Source organism: Zosterops lateralis (assembly GCF_965231275.1).
Source record: "Zosterops lateralis genome assembly, chromosome: Z".
In the NCBI taxonomy this organism is placed as follows: Eukaryota; Metazoa; Chordata; class Aves; order Passeriformes; family Zosteropidae; genus Zosterops; species Zosterops lateralis.
The window spans coordinates 34,534,785-34,559,645 of NC_139800.1; the positions used below are offsets into that span (position 1 = coordinate 34,534,785).

The 24,861-nt window shown below is 37.3% G+C and overlaps 1 protein-coding gene across 1 annotated transcript in view; it reads left to right on the forward strand.

The window, feature by feature from the left end:
• The window catches only part of FOCAD (focadhesin), a 94,218-nt gene that overhangs the window by 27,865 nt on the left and 41,492 nt on the right, over nt 1–24,861 (forward strand). Inside the window, exons 12-19 of the mRNA XM_083884532.1 lie at nt 2,900–3,157; nt 12,254–12,358; nt 12,766–12,867; nt 13,982–14,112; nt 15,726–15,852; nt 20,978–21,112; nt 22,090–22,140; nt 23,805–23,888. Coding sequence (XP_083740658.1) covers nt 2,900–3,157; nt 12,254–12,358; nt 12,766–12,867; nt 13,982–14,112; nt 15,726–15,852; nt 20,978–21,112; nt 22,090–22,140; nt 23,805–23,888 — 993 coding nt within the window. The remainder of the gene's footprint in view (nt 1–2,899; nt 3,158–12,253; nt 12,359–12,765; nt 12,868–13,981; nt 14,113–15,725; nt 15,853–20,977; nt 21,113–22,089; nt 22,141–23,804; nt 23,889–24,861) is intronic.

Below are 24,861 nucleotides of genomic sequence, written 5' to 3' on the forward strand. Positions count from 1 at the left end.
CTGTCTCTGAAAGGTGGCTCTCCCTGCCAATGTATGCCACTCAAAACCCAGTTTAGTGACAGAGCAAGCGTGGTGAGGGTGCTTTTGGTCCCTCACCAAATGATCGTCCAGATCATTTTAGGGAGATGTTACAGTCTCCATAACAGTACTGATCCCTGGGGGGGCCCACTTGTGGCAGGCTGCCAGCTTCAGTAGAACACATTGATCAGGAGGAAAGGAGGTATTGAGAACCTCTGTCTTGCCAGCATTATCTGTAACTTTTTCCCTGTCCTGTCTAGTAATGGGCCTGTGTCTTCCCTGAGCTTCTGCTTAACTGCTTATGTATCTGATCAACCATTTCTTCTTTTTGGTATCTGGCCAGTTCCAGTTCCTGACCTTCATGTGTGCAGCCATGCAAAACCTAGCAAGGATTTGTTGTCCCCAGTGGGTATTTGGTCACCTTTTCCATTGAGGGTGTGCTTCTTTATTTTTTGCTTTTAACAGTACTCAAAAGTCAAATGTTCTTTAATGGCTTTTTTATTTTTTGTTTTGCTTGGATGGTGGTGGGGAATACTTCCACCTTCCATGCCATGATTTTGAAAGTTAGCATGGGGCTGGGCCTTCACGTACCCTTTGCCACTGAGGGATTTTATATATGCATATATATGTGTATATGTGTGTGGGTATGTGTATGTATGTGCACACACATACCTTTATATATATATATATTTCTGTTGGTAGGCTGAAATTTTATACTTAACTTGCTTGATTAGAGTGCAGCAACAAAATAAAATTGTGATTATAGCCTCCTAATAAAGGCAGAATTACACAGCAAACCTTTTGTGGATGTAATGTGGGATGGAAAATAACAATATAATATTTCAGGCTCCACCAATTTTAGCAGTTTTTCTTAGGCACTCAAAAAAATATAAAAACCAAAACAAATGACAACAACACCATCACAAACACAAAAAACCCTCACAAACAATACGCTCCCAAAGAAAACCTCAAACAACAAAAAACCTTTTATAGTCTGATCTTCATTTTAAGACCTATTATCTTGTACAGACAGGCAACTAAACAGTACATCTTATGGATCCTGAAACTCTTATTAACCTCCTGTATGTCCTTGGATAAAGTTTAAATACCTTTTTCAACAAATGGAAGTATCACAGCTGTATCCAGAAGAGATGTTTCGCTCCAGGTGATCTTGCCAGCCAGAGGAGAAAGCACTTTAGATTACTGATTTTTCACATAGAGTAGTTGTAATGTGCAAGTAGTGGAATAAGCTAACTTTAATGTAATTTTTAAAAAGTAATCTAAAATAACAAAGGTATTCTACCTTCCATTAGCCAAAATAAATTTACATTGAATCAAACAGTGTGATTAAAAATGAAGTTCTGAGTTTTAATTACAACAGCTTTTGCCACTCAGAGACTTTTTTTCCCCTGGTGATTTAAAGCTGAATGGGCTCTAGCCTTTTGGATACTGCATTCCACTTTTAATGTTCATTTGGAGATATCTTCTCAAATACTTTCTTCACCTTACCTTTACATAAATGTTCTTCACCTGATTATTGCCTGCTAACTACTGTCTTGGTAATGTAACGGTATTTTCTAAGGAAGCAAATAATTAATGGGGAAGAGATGTCATGTCTTGTATTAAACTTTCCTGCTTTGTTGAAAAACATTGAACTTCATTTTACAGCAGCTTTAAAATATATATACCCTTATATAAAAATCTGACTTAAAAGAATTCCTTGTTTGTATTTTACAACTTTTGTGCTGATAAAATGGTATCTTCCATGACTGCAACTGTTACCAAAAAGGCTGTATTTCTGTAAGAAGAAGTCTATGGAGGAGTGGGGGAAGATGTTGGAAAATTCTTTTAACTTAAGCACAATAGTATATGTTCCCTATATTCCTGGCTAATTCTTAGTTTTGTACCCTACAGTGCTTAGTACAAATGCCAGAAGTTGGTGTGGCCTTGTCTTAACTCCCTGTGAATGTGACTAATAACTCATGTTCCAGCTAATACTTCCTTATTTATTTGTGTTAGTGATTAAAATGTATTAGCTGATATCTTAATTTTGAGAACAAGGGTTGTGTGTCAGACCAAAAAATGATAAGAGAATTAGATAATGACTTGATGACATATTTCAGGCACTCTCAAGGAGAACAGATACATCAGAAGATGTGGAACCATATCCAGTCAAGTCCATGGAAATAATTAGCATGTATAGATGTATTCAAAAATGGGATGAATATGTATTAGTTTCAGAAATATGTATTAGTTTCCGAAACCAGTATATTAGATTACTGGGCATGAATGCTTTGAGAATTCCCCATGCATCTATGCTATTAAAGTAATGTCAGCTTTCAAACCTAACAAATTGGATAGAGTTTACTTTCCTGTTTTCAGTGACACAACTGTAGAACATTTTGTTCTGAGAAGCAAAGCATTTCATAATTAAAAAAATGTAAAGTCAATTTTTAAACAAAAAAATGTGAATTAACTTAAACTGTGGTATTAAGTACTACTAAGAGTTAAGACAGTTTTTTAAAAAAATGTAGATGACAGTTAAAATTCTGGTATTATACGGTCATTGCCAGAAACATAATTTTTTTAAGTACTCTAGAATTACAATGTGCATTTTTGTGAGCAAATAGCACTGCAGTTACCATCAAGAACAGGAGTGATGGAAATCAGATAAAAAGGAAACCCCTGAGCAGGGAATTATTAACCCATTGAAACATCTGTAGTGCAAGAATTCATATAAAAGATTTTGAAAAAGTGTATCACAGTTTATTTATTTATATTTTATTGCATTGGACCAAAAAATATTTTAGATGTTACGATTGTTCTTTTTTGATATCTTGTTTATTTGATTGAGACTTTAATTTGTTTCACTTGTTCTCAGGTGTCCTGCAAACTCCTTTTCCCCGTAACCAGCTCTTACAATTCATTGTATACAACCTGGAAGATCATGGAGCTCATGAAAGAGAAGTCTGCCATTTCTAACTGGTTATCTTCAGTGAAGTCACTGCTACCTTTTACAACTCAAGTACCTGCCCATGTTTTTCTTTTGTTGGCTTATCTACTGATCCAAGAAAATGGAGACAGCCTTCGTGATGTACTCCAGGCTACAATAGAAATAGCTAAGGCTGATTGTTCTCAGGTAAAGATTTATTTTTAGTTGTTTGGGGTTTTTTTTCAGGAGCTGGGTTGGATTTTGCAGCCTAAATGGGGCAAGTCTGCCAAAGCTTCATGATCCTAGGTCCAACAAGTGGCAAGGCTGCATTGCCAGTAGGTACAGTATGGATCCCTCCAACAACAGTGCATAGGTGGTCAGTGTGCTGAGAACATGCCCTCTGGATCCCAGTCTCACCAGCTGTTTGCATCTGGGCACTGCAGTTACTGATAATACAGACCTCCCCTCATCCTGCACAAACATGTGCACAAATATACTCTCAGCTTGTTCCCTTTAGTGTGTCACTAAGAGCAAAATATGTATTATGTCTCTGTTTTGGAATATTTTGTCATTGTTTAGACTTAAGAAGGAGACTGGCTTATTTGTTGATATTATCTAGGAAGCATGAAAATACAACATGAGGAACCTGAAAAGGGGCTACCAAATAATTTCTAACTCCTGGTGACCTTATGACTTATTCTCTATGTTCTTTTGTGGTTACTGGAAGACTGCCAAGTCCCTTGTGACATCTTTATTCTTGCTTCTTAGAAATATGGGCATAGACTTTGTCTGCTTCAGTACTGAATGCAAGCTAGAATTAGACAGGATGCTTAAAGTTACCTATGTAATCTGAAAAGATGAAGCAGGTTATCTGGAAACAGCTACATAATGCAGAAGGCATTGTACAGAAACAACCATAATTTATTTGTGAAATAGGCAGGAGAGAAGTGTTGATTTGGCTTCAATTTATGCCATAAAGACAGGCTTTATTTTCTTGGGCTTTTTAAAATTGCTTTCTTCTCAAATAGTTTGCATGTTCTACAGCATAGAAGTTTTAAAAGGTTACAATTTTGACTGTATTATTTAAGTATATGTCGGAAAGCTGGTAGCATAAAAATCTTATCTCTAGGAAAAACAAAATCCTGTAAAAAGCAGACAGGTTAGAAGTAGAATGATTTTGCTGGAAAATAACACTTTTTACCTCCTACAAGCCATTTAGACCTCTTGTCTAAAGAGGAAGGGTGTGGAGCTAATCAATGAAAAGGGAAAGAATGTAAAATTTTGGAGGTAATGAAAACTGTGATCTCACTATAACGATCTGATCCTGAGGCAGGAGTCAGAAATGAGTCTTCCAGATAGATTTTCTCATGTAACTGAGACAGATTTTTGAGGGAAGACACAAAGCTTAAGAAAATGTATAGATGCTTTGTTGACCTGCCTTTTTTTTTTTTTCAAAGTAGTTACTAAAACTTCAGTTTCTCACTTAAGGAGAAAGCGCTTAACTGTATTCAAGGGTCAGAAGTAACCAAAATGAGTTGCACTTCTGTATAAAAGCAAAGCTGAGCTGATGTAGAATCACCTGGGTATCTCTTCTTTAACTTTGTTTTTTCTTGAAAATGTTTCTGAAAGTCAGCTTTAAAACTATTATGAGCAGTACACCTCAACTATGAGTAGTTTGTCAGTAGTTTGTGGGTAACCAGGCATGCAGGTTCTAGTCCTTGTAAATTAATTATTCTCTAGGAAAGGGTAGGTAAGACCCATCTTACCTACCTACAACATTTGTCCTGTTGTGAGAATCTTTCTTTGACTTCTGATCCAAGCTGCTGCAAGTAAGGCACGTTTCTTTTTGTGCCTACCTAGCTGTGTAAAAACGACCAAGATAGCTCCAGGTGCTCAGTGTTCCCATTTTTGTGGACTGTCTCTAACCTGTTTCGTTGCATTGGGTCTTTGAGTTGGATGATGAATCAGTGGCATATTACAGGAAAGGAATAATGCTTTGTTTATTAACTATTTGGTATAGTTATTCAAAATGCAACTTAATCATCATACAAGAAAAGGAGTAACTTGCTGAAAAAATACCACTGAAATAATATGGTACGTAAGCAGAATGCTCTGAAGCCTGACTGTAGGGAATGACTGTAGGTAATGACTGTTGTGAATTTCACTGGATTAATCTAAAATAGCTCCTGTCCTGGTTTAGGGAAAATTTTTGGGAGGAAATGTCTGAATGGGGTCCTTCTAGAAAGCAAATTCAAGAGGCCCCTCCCTCAGCTGGTTTGGGAAAAAATTTCCTTAGAGAAAAGTGGAAAAAACTATTCATTCAACAAGCCAAGTGTTCACAAGCATAAAATATTAAAAATATTAAACAAAAAAAGCTCTCACCATCCTGAAGAGAGATGGCAAAATTAAGAATATCCTTGCTGTGGGTTGTAGTTCAGCTCACCCTGTCACTTATCAGTGCCTCTTGTGCTGGAAATTACATCCTGGGCCCCGCTGGGGGGCTCACGCTCTTGGTGTTTTTCTGGGTTTTCAGTCCAGAACAGGTTTAAGCAGTTCCAAGAAAAAGAAAAAAAAAACATTCAGGGAACTTCTCTGCCTCAGCTAACTAAAAGCTAAGTAAAAAGCAAAGGAAAGCTCTGCCCCGCTGTCTGTCCATGCTGCAGACAACACAGTCCAGGAGCAGAATGCAGAGGGGTGAGTGCAGTTTCTGAAAACAAACTGCATGCTTCTTCTTTCTCCCTCTTTGCTGTCAGAACCCATCTTAAAGGTGTAAAACTCAATATCCAGCATTAACAGAACAGAGAGCTGAGGATACAAGCATCATGAAGTCACCCCAGGGCAGCTCCACTGACTTTAAATAAACAGGTTTAGAGACAAATCAAGGAGCAAATCAGCAGAATTACAGAAGCTTTAGACAGATACAGGGAGAGTGGTTTAAACTGAAGCTATTCATGTTCAGCATTATGTGAGTGGTTTTTCTGCTTCTTTTATTCTTATTTTAAGCCAAAGGTTTTGTTCACCAATACAGTAAGTACATATCCTGTTGAGCTAACCAGGGTGGTCAAAATACCTTAGAATTAATAAATGTTCCAGGCTCATGAAAAAATCCTCCCTGGTGCTGGGAAGCATGACTTGTGTCCAAAGGCAATGAGAAGATGAAGTTCAGACTTCATCCTATTTTTTTTCCCTTGCAATCAGCAGAAGTCTGTGTGAGTTAGAAACCATTGCAAAAATGCAGAACTCAACCTGATTTGTTGATACTTTCTTACTGGCTCACATTTTGTCGCTGATAAGGCATGTAGATGGAGAGCTTTTAGTTTTTAAAATTATTGTGGGCTTTAAAATACTTTTCTGCAAAATATGTAGTATGATCAGATATCTTCGTAGTAGTATCACATAAAGCAATCAGTATAATTGGTAATAAAGCAAATGTTCTCCTGAGTAGTATTTGAAAATTTGGCTTGGGAAAAAAAGTGTGCTTCATTGGAATGATGTTTCTGTTCCTAGTCCTTAGCTAAGTGCAACCAAGGACATCATATTCTCCAGTTAACAATATTTAATGCATTTCTATCTTTTAAATGACATATTTTACTCCAAAAGATTTTAATGGTTTGTAACTTCACCTTACTGTCTGGCTCATTTGAACTTGGCATCAGCTGGCATCTGTCTTGTCTCTGACAAGTTATTTTAGTTCTGAGTATGCTTAATGGCCCTGTAGAGATTATTACAATGTAGTACTACACTGAAAGATTATCACATTGTTTCTTGTAGGTTCAGTGCTCTCTCTGAGGCAGAGGAATTGCCTTAGACTTGGCTTTTTCCTGCAATAACCATACAGAGAGAAAAAGCATTGAAGCTCCTGGATGGAAGATATAATCAATTACTTTAATAAACTCAGTCAGCAGTGTGAGTGGCAACTAACACTAACATATTGATGGTAGAGTTATACTTCAGGAATTGCTGTATTTGGTTCTGTGTTTTATTCAGTTCCACAGAAATAAATGGTGCTTTATAAAAGATGGTGGAAGTAAGTGGTTGGAATGTAAGTTAAGAAAGTGAAAAACTCATCACAACAAACTTGTTAGACATTTTGAATCTTCAGTTCTTTAGGGCACTTTCTGAAGGATGCAGTGAAAGGTGGTGTGCAGCATAGTAGTTAGAAGGCTGTTCTGAAGATGAAGGACATCAGAGAACAGGTATAGAAAGAAGAAAACAAAAAGTGGCTGTTAAGCCCCATCTTATTTTTAGACAGTCACATTTATATTAACTTGAATCTGTTCCTTTGGTGTTAATGACACTTAAACACTCAGTTTAAAGCCAGATATTTGTAACAAGTATATTCTGAATTCTTTGAATCTTTGAATCGTGTCCAAATCAAAGTAAACTTGGGCTATAAGTTTGCTAGCTACTACTTTAGCACTTAATGTTGCAGAAGTTAAATGTCTAAAGGGCAAAATTAAAAAGTGTCTACTTTGTAGCCACTGTGAGTTCCCTGTACTCCAGCAGAGTATATAGAAATGCTGAGATGTTGTGGTGAAGCTCATGGCATAAAAAAAATTGTGTGGTGGGGGTTTTTGTTGTTGGTTGTTTGGGGTTTTTTTTAAGTGATCTAGACAGTCACAAATTGTCCTGCTAGTGAAATTTCATTACTTTGTTGTTCACCAAGGGGCACACTGGTTGTAGCTATGGATATTGAATTGAAAAGCCACAGGTGATTCCTGTGCAAAGCCTAGTTGAAGAATTGTGTTTCAGAACAAAACAGAGTCAGAAAGAGAGATTACTTTCATGTTTAATCCAACTCTTCACAGAGTTCACTAACAGTAGCTCCTGTTTTCACCCTGAATTTTGTTTTTATGAGGAGTCTGTTGTTTAAACTGATGGAGCACTTAAAAAACATCACTAGGTTTAAACATTATTACTGTAATTGATCTTGCAGACATTGTTCTGGTTATGCTTTATTTTTGGTTTGGGGTTTTTTTTTCCTTACCTTATCCCTGAAGAGAGGCTACAGAATGTTTCTCTACATGTATCTCCTCTTTCCCCGCTGTGTGAAAGCCTTTTTATGATGCAAGATGATGGTTTTAGCTGAAGCATTTTGAAGTAGTGGGTCTGAACTTTCACTAGGGAAGAAAGCCCAGAAGAATTTTCTAAAGGCTGAGGAATGAAGAGTAGTAGTACATGGGCTGTTAGGCTTTCTGAAGTCAAATTGCTTCTCAGGCTGCAGAGACACATGAAGGACTTAATACAGTCTTTCTAACTGTATGAATTGTCTTGTGCAGAAATTACACTTGTGCAGTTATTACACTCTGTGAAACCCTTGTTGTGCTGCAAGGAGAAGAAATGAAATCATCTGACTGAGGTCACTGGTGGATATAGAACAAGATCTATTACTGTTATTTGAAGATTATGAGTCTATAGGGGACATGCATTCTTTATGATCTTTGAACTGCTGGAATAAACTATTTTAGTGGTAAATGACATCTTCTGGGAAATCCATCTGAAGGTGCATTATTTTCTGTTTGTTGGGGTTTGGGATTGCATTAATACCCAAAAATGTAATTTTTTTTTAATTAATGTAGAAAACATGTTTAAGGATATGTTGAACAGAATTTAGCTCATTCAGGTAGTGCCTGATGCTTTTTTTGTTTGATTCATTATGTAAACTTTAGCAAGTAGATGTAGGGAAAGAATCATGTCGTATTCCGAGCTTGTGGACAGACTCTTCATGATTGTAACTTATTGATTAGGATCCTTCTAGAGTACATGAAACTTTTGAAAACCTAGCTTGTGTTTCCTAAAAAGTGTTTCTCATTTTTGAGAGAAATTTATTTAATAGTTTTATAAAGAGAAATTTAGCTACATTTATGCACTTACCTGAAAAACTTGTTTCTTCGTTTGTCTAAATTGTCCAGTAATTTTGTCTTGTTCATTGAAGCAAGAAATGCCTGAGTGCTGTATGCTTTCAGAAATCTCATTTCACTGTCTTGCCTACTGTACAACTAGGTTGATGGTTAATCTGCCAAAATTCAGCCCAGAAATGGAACCTGCTAGTCTCTCCTAGCTTCTGTTCTTGAAAAAAAGTTGTCCCACAGAAGAAACCATGCCATCAAATGGCAGAGAATACTTCTCAGGTGTTTTTATTAAATAATATAGTTTTGTCTCACATGTTTAGTTTTATTTTTAAAGGGAGAATTGTTGAAAAAACTCAGCATCATTTCTGTGATAAAAATTAGTTTTGAAACCAAAAAACATTATGTCAAAACCCTTCTTCAGATTCCTAATGACACTCTTGACCTAACTTCTGCATCCTCTGGTACCATGGGGAATGCAGAAGGCAGTGTTGACAGGCAGCACGTATACCATTCTGAAACTAGTTCCTGCCTACTGGGAGCCAGTGAATTGTCATATCAGCTTTGTGGAGCTGTTACGCCCTTGATGAAGATGTAGCATAAATTTAATATTGAAATTAATCCCAGCATTGTTTGTCCATTATATGAGGGAGATGAAGGGAGGGGCAGCTTTGCTGTACCAGAACATTTTGGAGTTTTGCTAATCTTACAGTTGAAATATACAGTTCAAAACAAACAGAATTTAAAGGATAATACTCTTTAAAAAGTTTCTGTCTTTACTGTAGCACATGCATAAACATTTCCTGAGAATTTGGTAAACCAAACTTAGTATCTGTTTACTACACGTTAGTGTAAAAGTCATTTTAGAACTTTGATTTAATATATGTTTACTGTAGAATGAACTTTGTAACAAGATAATTAACATAGAGACAGGACTTGAAATGAATTTCCCATTACAGCTGATGAAGGCTGGGCTTAAATAGACTGACTTTAGAAGGTTTGCATGCCGTTGTAACTAAGGATTGTGAATATAATTTATTTTTAACATCATTTCATCTCATTGCTGATGTGTAGTCCAGTGTAGCTACAGCTGATAAAAATGAAGGATGTAGTCCATTGGCTAGAGAACTAGCTTAAGATGAAACTGAGTTGCCCAAGAACCTGCCTCTGGAAAGAGGAAGAGGTACTATGGGAAGAGACTGGTAGAAAACAGCTTAGGTGAGGATGTTGATCATTATAATGACATATCTATCATCTCTACTGCTGTCTTATTTAGCCTATTTGCCCAGCACAGCATTTATCAGGGTTGGAAATGATTTAAAAAATTGACAAAATCCTCTTAGCCTCTGAGCAGAGAGCCTTTCAGTTATTCTGCTGCATATGAAACCTTTTGGATAATTTTATTAGAAGACATTTCTTCCCTATTCACATGTTCACGGTTGGATGAAAAACATGTGGAGGAGCATGGGTGACCTCCTTGAGAATTTTGAAACTTAACCAAAACTTATGGTGGTGGAGGTTGCTGTGTTGGGGTTAATGATACCCGATAAAATACCCCAACGATACCCGATGCCCACTGCTTACTCATCACCCTGCAGTTTACCTTGTATTATTCAAAGATTTAGGTAAAGATTTAGCTAATCAGGTGATGTTTTTTTTCTTGACACTCAAGGTACAGGTGCCCAGAAATAAAACTGCTTTCCTCTATCAGGTCTCCTATGTTCAAGAGGACTTTTTGTCTACCTGTATTATTTGGTTTCTGCATAACCTCACTGTTACCTAAGGCTTAATTTAACCAAAACAGGTTCTTGCTTGAAGGATGTTGAGCCTTTGACAAGTCTGCTTTTGGGTTCTCTTTAATCAGGAAGTTAATTTTAGTTTTCTTCCTGTATACTAATGTAGATATTTTTCTCTCAAGCGGTGCTGTTGTCTCTTCAGCATGTACAACTCCACCGAGTAGATTAAAGAAATAAATTATGGTTAGGGAGTGGGAAGAAAAGGTTGGACAGCCAATTAAATCTCAAGTTTTGAGTGCCGTGTTTTCGCTTTTCTGTGTTTCAGTGTTAATGCAGACATTAACATTTAATCTCATTGCTGTATTTTAACTGGGACTAGAATTTACCTTAATCAGTTCTGCCATGTGCTAGAGAAATGGTGTAACTTACTTCCCCCATGCCCTTTTCTGTTTTAAAGAATATCATGACAGCAAGGAACTTCAGTGTTTTCAACACTGTTTCCCTTATAAATCATTGCCAACAAGTACTATGAAGAAACTTAGTTCTAGCCTAGCCAAAATCAGGACACAACAGAAACTGTAAAACTTCCCAACTTTTCTTAAATCTGAAAGTTTGAAAGAAAGGGGAGAGAGGTTGCCCGTGGGAAGATGCTTTCAGTTTGGGTGTGAAAATCTGTTCAGATGAATACTACCCTAAATTCTCTGTTTCATTTATTGATTGTGCTTTGAAATATTTGCATAAAGCCAGTCCTCTTTCTAGGTAGGTCGTAGGGTGATGACTGATTCTAAGGAACGTGGACAACAACCTTGAGAAATAGAGAAGGAGGAAGACTAGTCAATCGCACAAAGATCTGTAATATTTTTGGTTTATTAAGGGATTGTTCTATATAAGAATGTCAAATACTATTTGGAAAATAGAAAAAAGTACTGCATTATTGTTAATTCATTAGGTGGTAAATGCAGATTCCATAATTTAGTTTAATTTTGTGGAAGTACCAGTTTACATTGTTGAACTGTAAAGATAGTGATGACTTGTAGAATAAATGATATTTGGTCTCTGATTTGGAACCAGAACAGAGCCAAGTATGCAAAATCCTACAGTAGTTGAATTATTAATTATTATTCTTCCTGTGGACTGAGACAGATCTTTTTACAGTGAAAAATGTTAGCATTTGCTCATGTAAAAATGCACATTGAAACAAATGTTGTAGCAGAATTTTCCTTTTTTTAAAAATCAATATCTGTATAAACCACTCATATATATAAAAAATCTCATATATAAATAGCGTATATATTTGTGCGTCTCTGTGTGTTTGTGTTTTAAGTAGTCATAAAAAATGACATCATGAGTAGATTTAATTTAAGATTAGATGTAATCACACAGTGATAAGAAGGTGCACAAGAATAAACTGTAGCACCTGCTGGTGTGCAAATACTGAAAATCTGATCAAAAAGGCAATGGAGACATATATGTCTTCTTTACTTTATTGTAACTTCAGCAGCAGCTCTCTGGAAGTTTTGTACCATATAGTAAGGAATTCAATAAGTTATATTGTATTATGTGACAGGTTTGTTATATATACCGGCAGAAAAAATGCATAAAAAGTATGATTTTCTAATATGTTGGAACAAGTTCATTAAGTTCATTGTCTTTTCTAAGTTATCATCTTGGCAAATTTGGCAAATTCCAATTCATTTCCTGCATTTGTTCTATTTTAGGTCCCAAATCTGATCCCGGTTCTGATATTTAAATTGGGAAGACCTTTGGAGCCTGCACTTTACAGGGAGATATTGTATACATTGCCTGCACTTGGTGTACATAAGGTCAGAATGAAAGATTTTTAGTAAAATGAAAACCGTACCAATAAAAAGTCATATTTTTATAAAAACTATTCAGACTGAGCAATGTATACCTATGTATTGCTTAACTGAATTTTAAGCTTCAGCATTGCTTTCTGATCTTTTGGATGGGATATGATATTTGTTTTAAAGTGAAATGTGCATTAGTCTTTACTGTCTATACTTTATGATCATTATATATGTCATGAGAGGATGCTCTTTGACTTGTTGTTTGCTGAAGTTTTTTGGAAAATGACTTTCAGTTTATTTCTGATATAGCACTTGGATTTTTTTTCCTGGTTGTGCTTGGCTGTAAAATGATGATTTGTAGATTACTCTTTGTCCTTGGACATAGAAAATAACAAAAACACCTGGTTAAAAATTTCTTTCAGGTTTGTGTAGCTCAGATTCTACGTGCCATATACATGCTGGGGAGCACACCTAAGCTCAGAGCAATTGCCTCACGGCTGATGACATCATTATGGGAAAGACAGGTTAGAAACTTCTTATAGTGTCACTGTAATAAGTCCAGTTGAAAAACTTTGTTACTGCTAACCAAGGAAGAAAATAATTGTGGGGCATTGCTTCTACTAGTATGTCAGCACTATGAAGTAAATGATGTTAATGATGCCTATACTGATCTTCTGGTGGAATATTTCAGTAGTATGTCTTTCATGAAACTTTCTTGTCATTTCATGACATCACAAACTGCGATTAGGAAAAATATTGTTCAAAGGATGGCTTTCTGCTTTTCGTTATGTGCAGTAAGAACAAGACCTTAGTATTGTGGTTTAACCCCAGCTAGCAACCAAGTACCACACAGCCACTCACTCACACTCCCACCCACCAGTAAGATTGGGGAGAAAAATCAGAAGGGTGAAATGAAGAAAGCTGGTGGGTTGAAATAGACAGTTTTATAGGAAAGCAAAAACTGTGCACATAAGCAAAGCAAAACAAAACAAGGAATTAATTCACTACTCTGTATGGGCTGACAGGTGTTCAGCCATCTCCAGGATAGAGATCATGTGTTATGGTGGCTTGGGAACACAGATGTCATCAATCCAAATGTCTCCCCCTTCCTTCTTCCTTCCACTTTATATCCTGAGCATGATGTCATATGGTCTGGAATATCTCTCTGGTCAGTTTGTGTCACCCATCCTGGCTGTGTCTCCTCCCAGCCTCACACGTATCCCCAACTTCCTCACCAGCATGAGTATTAAAAGCAGAAAAAGCCTTGGCTGTGTGTAAACCCTGCTCAGCAATAACAAAAACATCTCAATATTATCAACCCTGTGTTAAGGGTTGATATACAAATATAAAACACAACCCCATACCAGCCATTGTGAAGAGCAACTCTATCCCAGACAAAATCAGCACAAGTTATGTACAGTAATTTGCTTCTGATTTTTTTAAAGATGCCGTAGATACCTGGTCTGCAAAAGCCAGTTCGATCTCAATATAGCATTAGAGTCGAATAATGAAAAAAAAAAAAGTTACCATATTAAAGATCAAAGTGGTATGTAGAAGTCCTGTAGAAGTGCTACCAATTGAAAATCCAGTTGCACTGTTAAAGCTGTGATGATCATTTTGTAGTGCAATCTTTTCTAGGATCGAATTTACCCAGAACTGCAGAAGTTCTTGGCGATGTCTGATGTGCCCTCTCTGTCTGTTGACAAAGATGCTCAATGGGAAAAGCTGATTGCCAAAGCTGCTTGTATAAGAGATATATGTAGGCTGAGGTAAGTGCATTACCCATCTTATGTCTTTGTAAGGGAAAAGAGTTGTTTTCAAAAAAACTGCATCATTATTTTTACTTATTCTGTTACATTAATTGTGAGTAATATTTTTCTAGTTGAGATGCTGACTCAGCCATTGCTAATCTGAGCAGCTACTAAGTTTGGGGTATTCTATTATGACTAATATAACACATATAAAAGTGCTGTTAAAATTAAATGAACTTCATCCTGGAACAAAAGATGCATCTTATACTGGTCCCAGGGTAGAAACTTCAGGCATAACACTTCCAGATTAGAAAAAGGGAGAGGTGAAACAGTAGAAGAAAGAACTAATGGTCTCTCTTTTGATCTATTGAAAGAAAGATAGAATTCTCTTTCTGAAAACTGTATTTTGTCACATGTACATTTTTGGTCTTTATTCAGATATAGTACCACAGAAGACTGTTGTACAAGTCTAACTGGATAATATATTGAACCTTTCCAGCTCTAACAATCCATGACTATCACTACTTGATAATAATTTACAGTTCCTGGAAAGAGTATTTTAAATGCATTAGTATTTACTTCCTGGTTTTATGCACACCTCAGCTTTTATGATTTTATTTTATGCACACATATCATCTTTTCTACTTGTCATCTATCTTGGGTTCCAGTTTTCACTTTCCTTCTTGAAGGTCAGCTACTAACAGCTGAGAGGATTCATATTTCTTTTAAGTATCAACTAAAAACAAGTTCCTAAAGAAAATACCTTTTCCTTTACCTACCTCTTCAACCTCCTTCCATTTTGCCCAATAGTATTTTTCAAGAAATTTTTTAAAAGTGAAAAGCAAGAGAGAAATCTCAATGCACTTGTAATATTCTTTTTGCCAGGTAAGTGGTATAGCTAGAGTTCAGGTTTATGTACATTTTTCATGCACTTAGAAATTATTTGGAAGAAAGTGTGGGAAAATAGATAAGTCACAATTTACCACACATATAAATCATCTACCAGATGCCGTTTACCAGAATCTCTAACAGCAATAGTATGGGGAACTGTTGAACACCTTGCCCACCACAACCCAGTAAAACTGAGTGGATAGTTAAAAGACTGGAAAGCTAAAGCAGCCCATGCAGTCACTGAGGGAAAGACAAGTGGCATTGCAGCAGGGGAAAAAAAGAAAAAAAGGGAAAGCATAATCATCTTATGTAAGAGGGACAGAAAGCATTTAGTGCCAGAATCTCTACCAATACACAATAGGGACTACTTGCAGGAGACTGCAACAAAGAATCATAAAATAATGTCTTCAACAGTGCATTTGGACTTTCATTCTAAGTCCCTTCTTGAATGATGTAATCTTTTATTGAACACAACATGCTTAGACAAAGGCTTCTAAAACTTAACCACTCTGTGATCTTTTAGTTAGAACTTGATTCCACTGATTTAATTCCCCATGTCACTCAGCCTTTAGAGCACTCTGTAATATCCTCCTTGTATGGTTTTTTTGGTGTGTTAACTCCCACTCTAAGGCAGTTTTGTCACTTAAATAAAACCAGCACAAAATAGATATTTATGTATAAATTGTAACTTGTGTGTATATGTGAATATTGCCTTCTATTTTCATTTTTTTTTCCTTTAGACCATACCAGCATGGAGCAGACATGTTGGCTGCAATTTCCCAGGTATTAAATGAATGTACAAAACCCGATCAAGCTTCACCTGCTGCCATAGTATTACAGGGTCTAAGGGCACTTTGTGAGGCTGAGGTAAGATTCAATTGGCTTGTCCTTGTGTTTTGAGTTTTGCTTGTGGTTCATTAACTTTTTTCCCAACTGGCTATTTTTTAAGAGTACATTGAGTTGCTGAAGAATATCTTTTTCTTCTGACAAATTTAATTCCTCTCTTCCAACATAAGTTAATAGTTCCTGGGAAATTGTACTGTGACCTTCTACCACAGCAGATCAGCCCTTCAGTGCATGGCTGAAATTTTAAATTGGTTTTGCAGTGTATTGCAAAGGCATCTTTCTGTGCATCTTTCCTTGAGATTTGAAAAGGAAGACTAGTATATAATTCTGATTGTCTGAAAAGCACTTAAATAATGTAATTTTTGTATCTTCTCACTGGCCTGCCTTGCAGTGTCTCATTCATAGAGTGTATCAGATTGGCAGTGAAATCACTAGCAGTTGGGAGGCTTCTCTTTTACCATAATGTGTTCATTGCTTACTGATGAAGAGGGCAAGTAAGCTTTGGGACAAGCCTCCCAGAGAGATTGTGCTGTGTCCTTCCCTGGAGATTTTCACATTCTTTTGGGATACAACTCTGAGCAACTGGATCTGATCTTATTGTAACCCTGCTTTGCGCACGAGGCTGGGCCGGAAATATCCTGAGGTCCCTTTGAAGCCAAATCGTACTGCAATGCTACGATACCTGTGAGTTAGGAGCCAAGGCTCTTTGTTTCCACATCCCAGACAGTGATATCCAGGTGTTGTGATGCAGGTACAGACATGCTGTGAATCTGCTACTGCCAAACTGTACTATACAGGCCATCAGAGTAGTGAATGAATTCTATCCTGCAGGAATATTTGATTACCCATTCTCTGCCAAACAGCAATTTTGTGTTTATCCACTTATACACTTTTACTGCAGTGTTTACTGCAGTAAGGGCAGCCATTGCCATTATTTGGCATCCCTTAGCAGTTCAAGAGCAATGTAGTGAATCATCCATAGATATCTGTACTCAGTATAACTAAAAGTCTTCAGACAATGGCTGCTAAGAAACAATTTATTTAGGGTAGTTTTTTGTTTGCCTTTGGTATGAAGTTTGACTCTTTTTAAGGTCAAAAATAGTTTTTTTGAATCTGGCCGTGGTATTGAATTAGTTTTCCCAGGCTGGATTATATTTAGGCTTTGTCTTGCAAAGTAAGAGTTACATATATGATAGATTTCACATCCCGGTGTAATAGCCTCATTTGAGAACACATGTATACTGTACCAGTGTTGAGGACTGGAAGGCTAAGACTACTCAGGATGGAAGGAAGGATGGACGGACAGACTTTGTGGATGTTACCAATTTTTCCTGTCCAAATTTAACTCGCTTGCTTCCCCAACTACAGTTTAATGTTCTGGGAGACCAAATCTACCACCTAGCTATTCTGAAACTTTAACAGGGAATTCTCTTGTGGTTTGGCAAACTGGGTAACCATTTGGGTTAAGTAATTTAGTCTGTCTCTTATTTGTTATCTAGACTGTAGTTTGCAGTGCAGAAGGGACATAATCATAGAGATTTGTTTTGTTTCGGTGTTTTCTGTCTCTGCCACTGACTTAAGGGAAAGAGATATAGTCTCTGAGCTTTTCCATGTGCAGCTGTTTAGATGTAGGATTTTAAAGAGCACCAAACTTCCAGTCAGGTTCTGAACCAGAATAATAAATTATGTTTTGATGTGTATAGTAGTGTTGAGTCAGTTGATGAGAGAATCCTATACACGATGTGACTTTGTCAGGGTTGAGTTCTGAGAGTCTCAGAAAGGCTCCTTTGTTAAGGTAAGGCAATAACAAAATGTGCTGTAACATTGATTTCTTTTTTTGGTTGACTCTTGTGTAAGAATAGCTTTCCATTTTGCTGACTGCAGTAATGGTTTTGTATAGAAGTAGTGGCTTTATTCAAAGTGCAGCCTACATGATTAGTGTTAAGAGTATAAACTTAGCTTTTGCAGGATTTGCAAGAAGGGCTGGCTGCTTCCACCTCCCTCTTTTTTTTTTGGTAGGTGTAACAAAAGGTCTTTAATAAATAATGCACATCAGAAATGGGAAAAAAAATCCCGCAGTTTTTGTCAGATCGCATTTCCTGTTTCTTGGCATGTAATTTGTTTTTTTCCCCCAGTGATTTCAACAGAAGCTAGTGTATTTCATATGAGGCTATCCTGGCATCTAACTGATTTCATGTATCAAGTACAGTATATAAGCCAAGAAACATTCAAGAATAAAATTTCTAAGCATAGTGTTTTAAATCCCCTCTCCATTGAAATATTGTTGTTCTCTATTTTTCTACTAATATTTCTCACCCTTTTAGGGCAGTAGTTAGCCTGAAGCAACAGTGCTCTCCTCAGCATCTGTAAAATTTAGCTTTTAGTTTTTTCCCCATCTACCAGTCAGTGTTTTCTGCAGTGACAAGCTTGCTATTTTAAAATAAATTTTGAAAATACAAGAAAACGTAAATGTAAATCAAAATGTATGGTACCAAAAGCACTGCGTGATTGTTAATATCTCCAGATGACAATATGTTAATTTGAACAAACCAGAATGAAAAAAACCCACGCAACAAAAAATGAAAACAGACTTAAGAACTTTTATCACAGAATGACACTAGCATGTCTAGATCTGTAAACACACATTTTTTGAATAGCAGCGATCTTTTTTTTTTCAGACAGTAATTGGCATACCAGTGTTGTAAAGTTCTCTTATCTTGCTAGTTTTCTAGAGTATTTTGCATTTCAGAGGACAGCTTTGTTAAGCTGAACAGTGTCTGTGGAATCACTGGGCTTTTCCTTGGGAATTCATGACTAGCAGATAAATTTCATCACAAGATATTTATTGCTGTTGCCCAGGAAGACACCATGTCAAAGTTACTATGCTTTTATAACCTTTCTTTATTTACTGTGGGATTTTATGGTGTGTAAAGTACCAGTTTCCAACTGTTCCCATCCCCCTGTTCCGTCAATTTACAGTGCATCATTTGGTAGGAGTTTTCTCTAGGGTGTTTGTTAAGTTGCAAATCAAGAGAAGGAGTCTGAGAAGGAATTGTATAGCCTTAAGCTAAATAAGAAGCTTATGTTAGGATGGTGGCTATTTTTTAAAGCCTTTTTCCACCTCTTAGCTGAAGTTGAAGAATATGTGTTACTATAGGAAAGAATGAAATTAAACATGCTTGGCTAGCTGATGATTTGTTAGTCTTCTTGAATTGTGGTATCAAATCCCACAAATGCACAACTTTTTTTCTATACATATTAATACCTGTTGTGTTTTCCAGACAACTAAGTCATTACAAATTTAACATTTGTAGATAGTTCAGGAGGAGCTTCAGTGCTAATAGATATGTCTGTCTTTCTGAACACTGGAAGACTTTTTTTCTTGTTCTTGCAAAGAGTCTGTTTTGAAAGAATGGAAGAAGAGGTATCATTTTCCCTTGGAATGTTACCAGATCAGTCTTTCTAGCCATCAGTGGTTGTTACCATAGAAACACATTCATGGGTTTGCTATTCCTGAAATGGATTCAACTCGAAATACATCTTTGGTTTTTTAAACAGCACCCTGAATGTGTTTTGCACCCACTGAAGTGACTGCCTAATTTGGCAATTACCTACATTCAGAGATACAAAGCATTCTGTTCTTCCAGTGCAAAATAATACTAAAACTACATTTCTCAATGCCTTTGTGAAATATCTTCATAAACGTACCTTTATTTGATTTCATTACGAAGATCAATTTGTATTTCTCAATGTCTTTGTTTTCTGTTGCTTTGTTGTAATTTTTTATGCCTGAAAGACATTTCAATGGCATTTGCTCAGATTTTTAAGTCTTGATTTGCGGATTTTTGTTTTAGAAGGCTGGAAATTATACTTTGCTTTGCCATTGATATTTTAAAATTTTTGTCTAGACTTTGGTTCTGAGCAAACATGGTTTGGGGTTTTTCTTTACGTTGTGATTCTATGGGGTGGGTGGGTGGGGTAGGGTGAACAGAGTTGTAGTTTCTTGGCTTTTTTGAGGTTTTTCATTGGGGTTTTTCGTAGTTATTTGGTTTGTATTTTTTCCTGTTTTGTACTCTTTGTTGCAATGGAGCCTGAAATCTGAAAATAACAGATAAATACTAACAACAGCTAAATTATAGACAGAATTATTTTAGGTATGGTGGCAAAATTCTGAAATGTTAAGTTCTCCACAAGTGGGAACCTTAAGGTTTGATAAAATACTCCATGGAAATTACTTGTTTTCAGGAAAATAAATGGCTCGTTACCAAGAGAAAGCCTGGGCAACTGAAAACATCTCTCAAGAAAAAAGGAGAAAGTTTTACTTACCAGTATTGCTGTCAGTTGAGAAACTTGACTACTACTTTGATGACTTCTGTATAATTCTTCAGCTAGAACTGTACCACTGACTGAGCATTTTACAGACTTTTTCGGTGCCTGGAAATGCAAAATGTTGTACTGACTGCTTGTTGAGCTGTCATGCAGATCTTTGAAGGTGAAAAGAAGCCGGATGAGAATGACACCTTCCTGGTGTTGTTTCCAGGAAGGAAGGAAATTATGTATCCAGGAAGACCAATTTTGTATCCTGTTGTGCTCTAGTGTAAATGTCTTCAGGATTAGGTATCAGTGTTTAGTATTTTTTGTAGTTTGATGGTTTCCAACAGTTTCTGGATTCCTGAACTTCTGTGGTTTGCATTTGTTCTGCAATTTTTTTTTGCTCTTCTCATTTTTAAAGATTAAAGGCAGATTTTGTTTTGGATGGTGCCCAGCAAAAATAGATTCCTCAGTGGCTTCCTCTGATTTCATCCTATTAAATTCCCAGAGACAGCTTGCTTTTTAGCTAATTTAACCAAGTTAACTAGAGCACTGATGTGGTATGGAGATACACGTCCAGCTCTGTGTATTGCTAGCAGTGTGTTATTTATTCCTAGTAGTAATTGCTTTCCCTGGTGAGTACTGTGCAGTATTACTGTGTTATGTCAATTGACTTACAAGTGAATTTTTGACATGCTTGCTTTTTTACTTCTTATGAACTGTATATTAATTTCTGTTCTCAAAAAGGAAGAGCAAGGACAAGCACTGGAAAGAAATGTTGTTTAAGTGAAGTTGGAATAGCTGTTAGTAATGATGCCTCCCACTTTGCTTGCAGGTTGTTTGCATCCGTTCTACATGGAATGCTCTGTCACCAAAGCTGGGTTGTGATACAAGACCACTCATTTTAAAAGCACTGAATGAATTGTTTTCCCTGGTTCCCTCATTAACAGTGCATACAAATGAATTCGAGGTAGGTACTTATGGACTAAGAAGAGTCTCTTTAGTATACCTTTGTATATAACTTTTATGTAAGCCTGTTTGATTCTGATAAAATTGCACTCACTGCCTGTCGCTGCGCACTCACTTGCCGGCCAGCCACTGTGCGCAGAACAGCCTACCCTAAACTGTGGGGTCTTTGCCCACGCTCTGCCTAGGCAAGCCTGCAGAGGAGTTGCTGAATGAGGAAGGGGACTCTCAAGGAGGGTGGACAGGAAAAGGTTTATTCCTGGTCCAGGCTCTCCGGTCGAGAGACCCAGATCAGCTTCTGACAGCAACTTTTATACACGGCTAACTCGGTGGGAGGGAGGTACAATACATCCAATCGGGTAGAAGCGGGGAGTGGCATACAGGTAAGAACAACTAAACAACAATGAAGGGGAGGAGAGAGGGTCAGGACCCAGCCAATCCCCAGGCCCAGGCCTCAGGGAGATTGACATGGGGGGGTAAAGGTGATGGACAGGACAGGTGGCGGGAAGGACTGGCCAATGGAGGCTTGTCTCCAAGGGCAGACCTGGGGAAATGTATCAAGGATGGGCTTAAAATAGACAATGGGGAGCAAACAACAAAATAAAGGATAGGGAGATGAAACTTGGAGGCCATTTTGGGACCAATAACTGGGGTACATACAACTGTAAAACAATTACATATAACTCAAGAAGACCCACAACTGCCTAGTTCAGATTTGTCAAATGCATGTTTCATACAGTTTTACAGTTTTCACTTGAATTAGTGAGTCCTGGGAGATAGATGGGAAATTCCAGTTAGCCATGGTTTCCCTCTCATGTGTGGGGACATGTGAATATGTCTGGAGTTCAAAGCTGCACCCCTTCTACTTTCCTAGCTTAAAGTATGTTGATGTGGCAGTAAGTTGTTTCAGGTGACTGCCTCTATTTCAACTGCTTATTTGGATAAAGAAAACATAAATGCATATTTCCTTTGCTTCTCTAGAAATTCAAAGCTCAAGTTATCAGCTTCCTTTGGAACAATACACAGAATGAGGTAAGGGATATAATTGCAAACATTAATTTCTAATGTCAGCAACTGGATATTAAATTTTGTACTTTTCTGTCAAGACAGTGTCAGTAATCTCATTTTCTAATAGGGTTTTGTTCCTGTTGCTTAACACTGTTTCTGAAGCAATGTAGTATGCATAAAAGGTGGTAACTGAAGGTTTAACTTCTGCCGTCTCCAAAGAGAATTACAAACCAGTTATACAATAGTATGTCCTCACCTCGAGTCCTGGGAGTAGTTTTGGGCACCACAGTATAAGAAAGACATTGAACTGTTAGAGAGCATCCAAAGAACAGCCACAAAGGTGGCAAAAGGCCTGAGGGGAAGCCATATGGAGAGTGGCTGAGGTCACTTGGTCTGTTCAGCCTGGAGGAGACTGAGGACAGACCTCATTGCAGTCAAAACTTCCTCACAAGGGGAAGGAAGAGGGGCAGGCACTGATCTCTGCTCTGTGATGACAAGTGACAGGACCTGAGGGAACGGCCTGAAGTTGTGCCAGGGGAGGTTTGGGTCAGATATTAGGAAAAGGTTCTTTCCCCAGAGGGTGATCAGGCACTGGAACTAGCTCCTCAGGGCAGTGGTCACAGCACCAAGCCTGACACAGTTCAAGAAGTGTTTGGACAATGGTCAGGTACCAGATGTGACTCTTGGGGATAGTGCTGTGCAGGGCCAGGAGTTGGACCCAGTGATCCTTGTGGGTGCCTTCCAACCCAGCATATTCTGTGATTCTATGAAACTAATTTGACTTCCTCTGGAAAATTTCAGCCTTAACATGGTGAAACATTTTTGACAAAGATGCTGCTATGACAGCTAACTCAATTCATTTGTGGAGTATTGTAATGCAGTGGGAATGTTGGACTATCATCACCATGGGGCTGGTGGAGGTAGTGTGTTTTAGTTTAAGACTAAGACTTCTGTCAACCTATTTCAGTGAATTTTTTAGCCCCATGGTTAATCCCAGATGACAGTGAAGTACTATGCACCCACTTGTCCACTCCCTTTCCTTGTGGTGGGATGGGGAGGAGAACTGGAAAAAGGTTAAACCCTGTGGATTGAGACAAGAACAGATTAATAAGCGAAATAAAGTAACTGTGTAATAATAATAACAACAAAATAGCAGTAACAATAATAATAGTAAAGAAAGGGGATATGACAAAAAGACAAATATGAATAAAACTCAATAACAAACAAGAGTTTCACAATTCAGTTGCTCACCACCTGCTGAGGGATGCCCAGTCCATCCCTGAGCAAGTAATGGGTACCCACCGTCTAGCGAACTTTGAGTTTATATACTAGACATAAAGTTCTATGATCTGGAATATCCCTTTGATCAGTTCAGGTCATCTGTCTTGGCTGTGCTCTCTCTGAGCATCTTGTGCACTTGCACACTGGCACAGGAAGCTGAAAAGTCTTTGATTTGGAGTAAGCACTTCAAAGCAACAGCTAAAACATCAGTGTGTTATCAACATTATTTTCATAGCTTGGATATTTCTACATCTGAAGTAGAATGCTCAGAATACTTGTTATCAAGCCTAGATAATCGGTCTTGCTACTTAGGTACTTGATAAGCCCTTCGTATGTGGAGTTTCCACTAGGTAGCAATACTATATGCTGTGTATGTGATTTTCTTTCTCTTCCTGTTAATTTTCTAGGATGCCCTTGTAGCCATTTCAGCCTATAAATCACTCTCATCATTTGACTCTGAAGAACATACAATTCTTCATCTTCCTGGACAGGTAGCTATGTTCTATGTTTGGCAGTAAGCACATCTGACACTTCCATCTGACATGGGTTATATCCTGTTGAAAGGGAAACCAGTCCTTGTGCCTTCTCTGCCAGAAATTCAGGAGAGCCTCCTGAAGGAATACAAGCTCCTGCTGGTGACATGAGATGATGTCATGTGTGATTGGACTAGCTAAGTCTTGTTAGCAGGGAAAGGCACAAATGAAACCTAGGGCTAAGCAGTCAGAAGGTAGTTTTTCTTATTTTGTTATTCAATTAGCAGAGTTTTTTTGTCGACTGAGTTGCACTTCTCTTAGTGCTTGCACTTGAGTCTTGACACTAAGCAGCTCTTGTGATTGCAGTCACTCGCAAATAGGGCTTTTGTTCCCAAGAGAGGCAAAGTTTGAAAAGTAGGTGCAATTTTTGGAATTAAACTGAGAAGTTTTCCGTGTTCTTGTTGTGACTTTTTACAGCATAACACTTTACTTTTTGTCAGTAAAGGCAGTTAGAAAGGAGTTGAGGTACTTACTAAAAGGCTTTTTTTAGGCTATTAAACTGAAACTTCTGATGAGGCAACTCAGTAACCTAACAAAACAAAAGAGTACATGTAGATGAACATAAAGTCATCTATGTGACTTCTTTTTTTACATTGTGTGAGAGACTAGGCAGTACTCAGTACACTGGTACTTGAATAGTGGCTTTATAGTAAAGGTTTTATTTACTGATTTATTATATGATAGGGTCCATTTGTGTGCTGTAACTGGCTGTTATGAGAAGGCTGGAATATGCAACTTTAAAATTTAAAAATACACTTTATATAAATCAGTGAGAAGAGTTCAGCATAAACCTTACAAATGGAAAATTGTTTTACATAGAAGACCACAGAATAGAATAAGAGAAGTATATAAACTCTGCGGCAAGACTAAATCTTTCATAGTAGTACATAGTTCTGTATTACTAGTCCAGTTACTTTACAGTTGCATTACT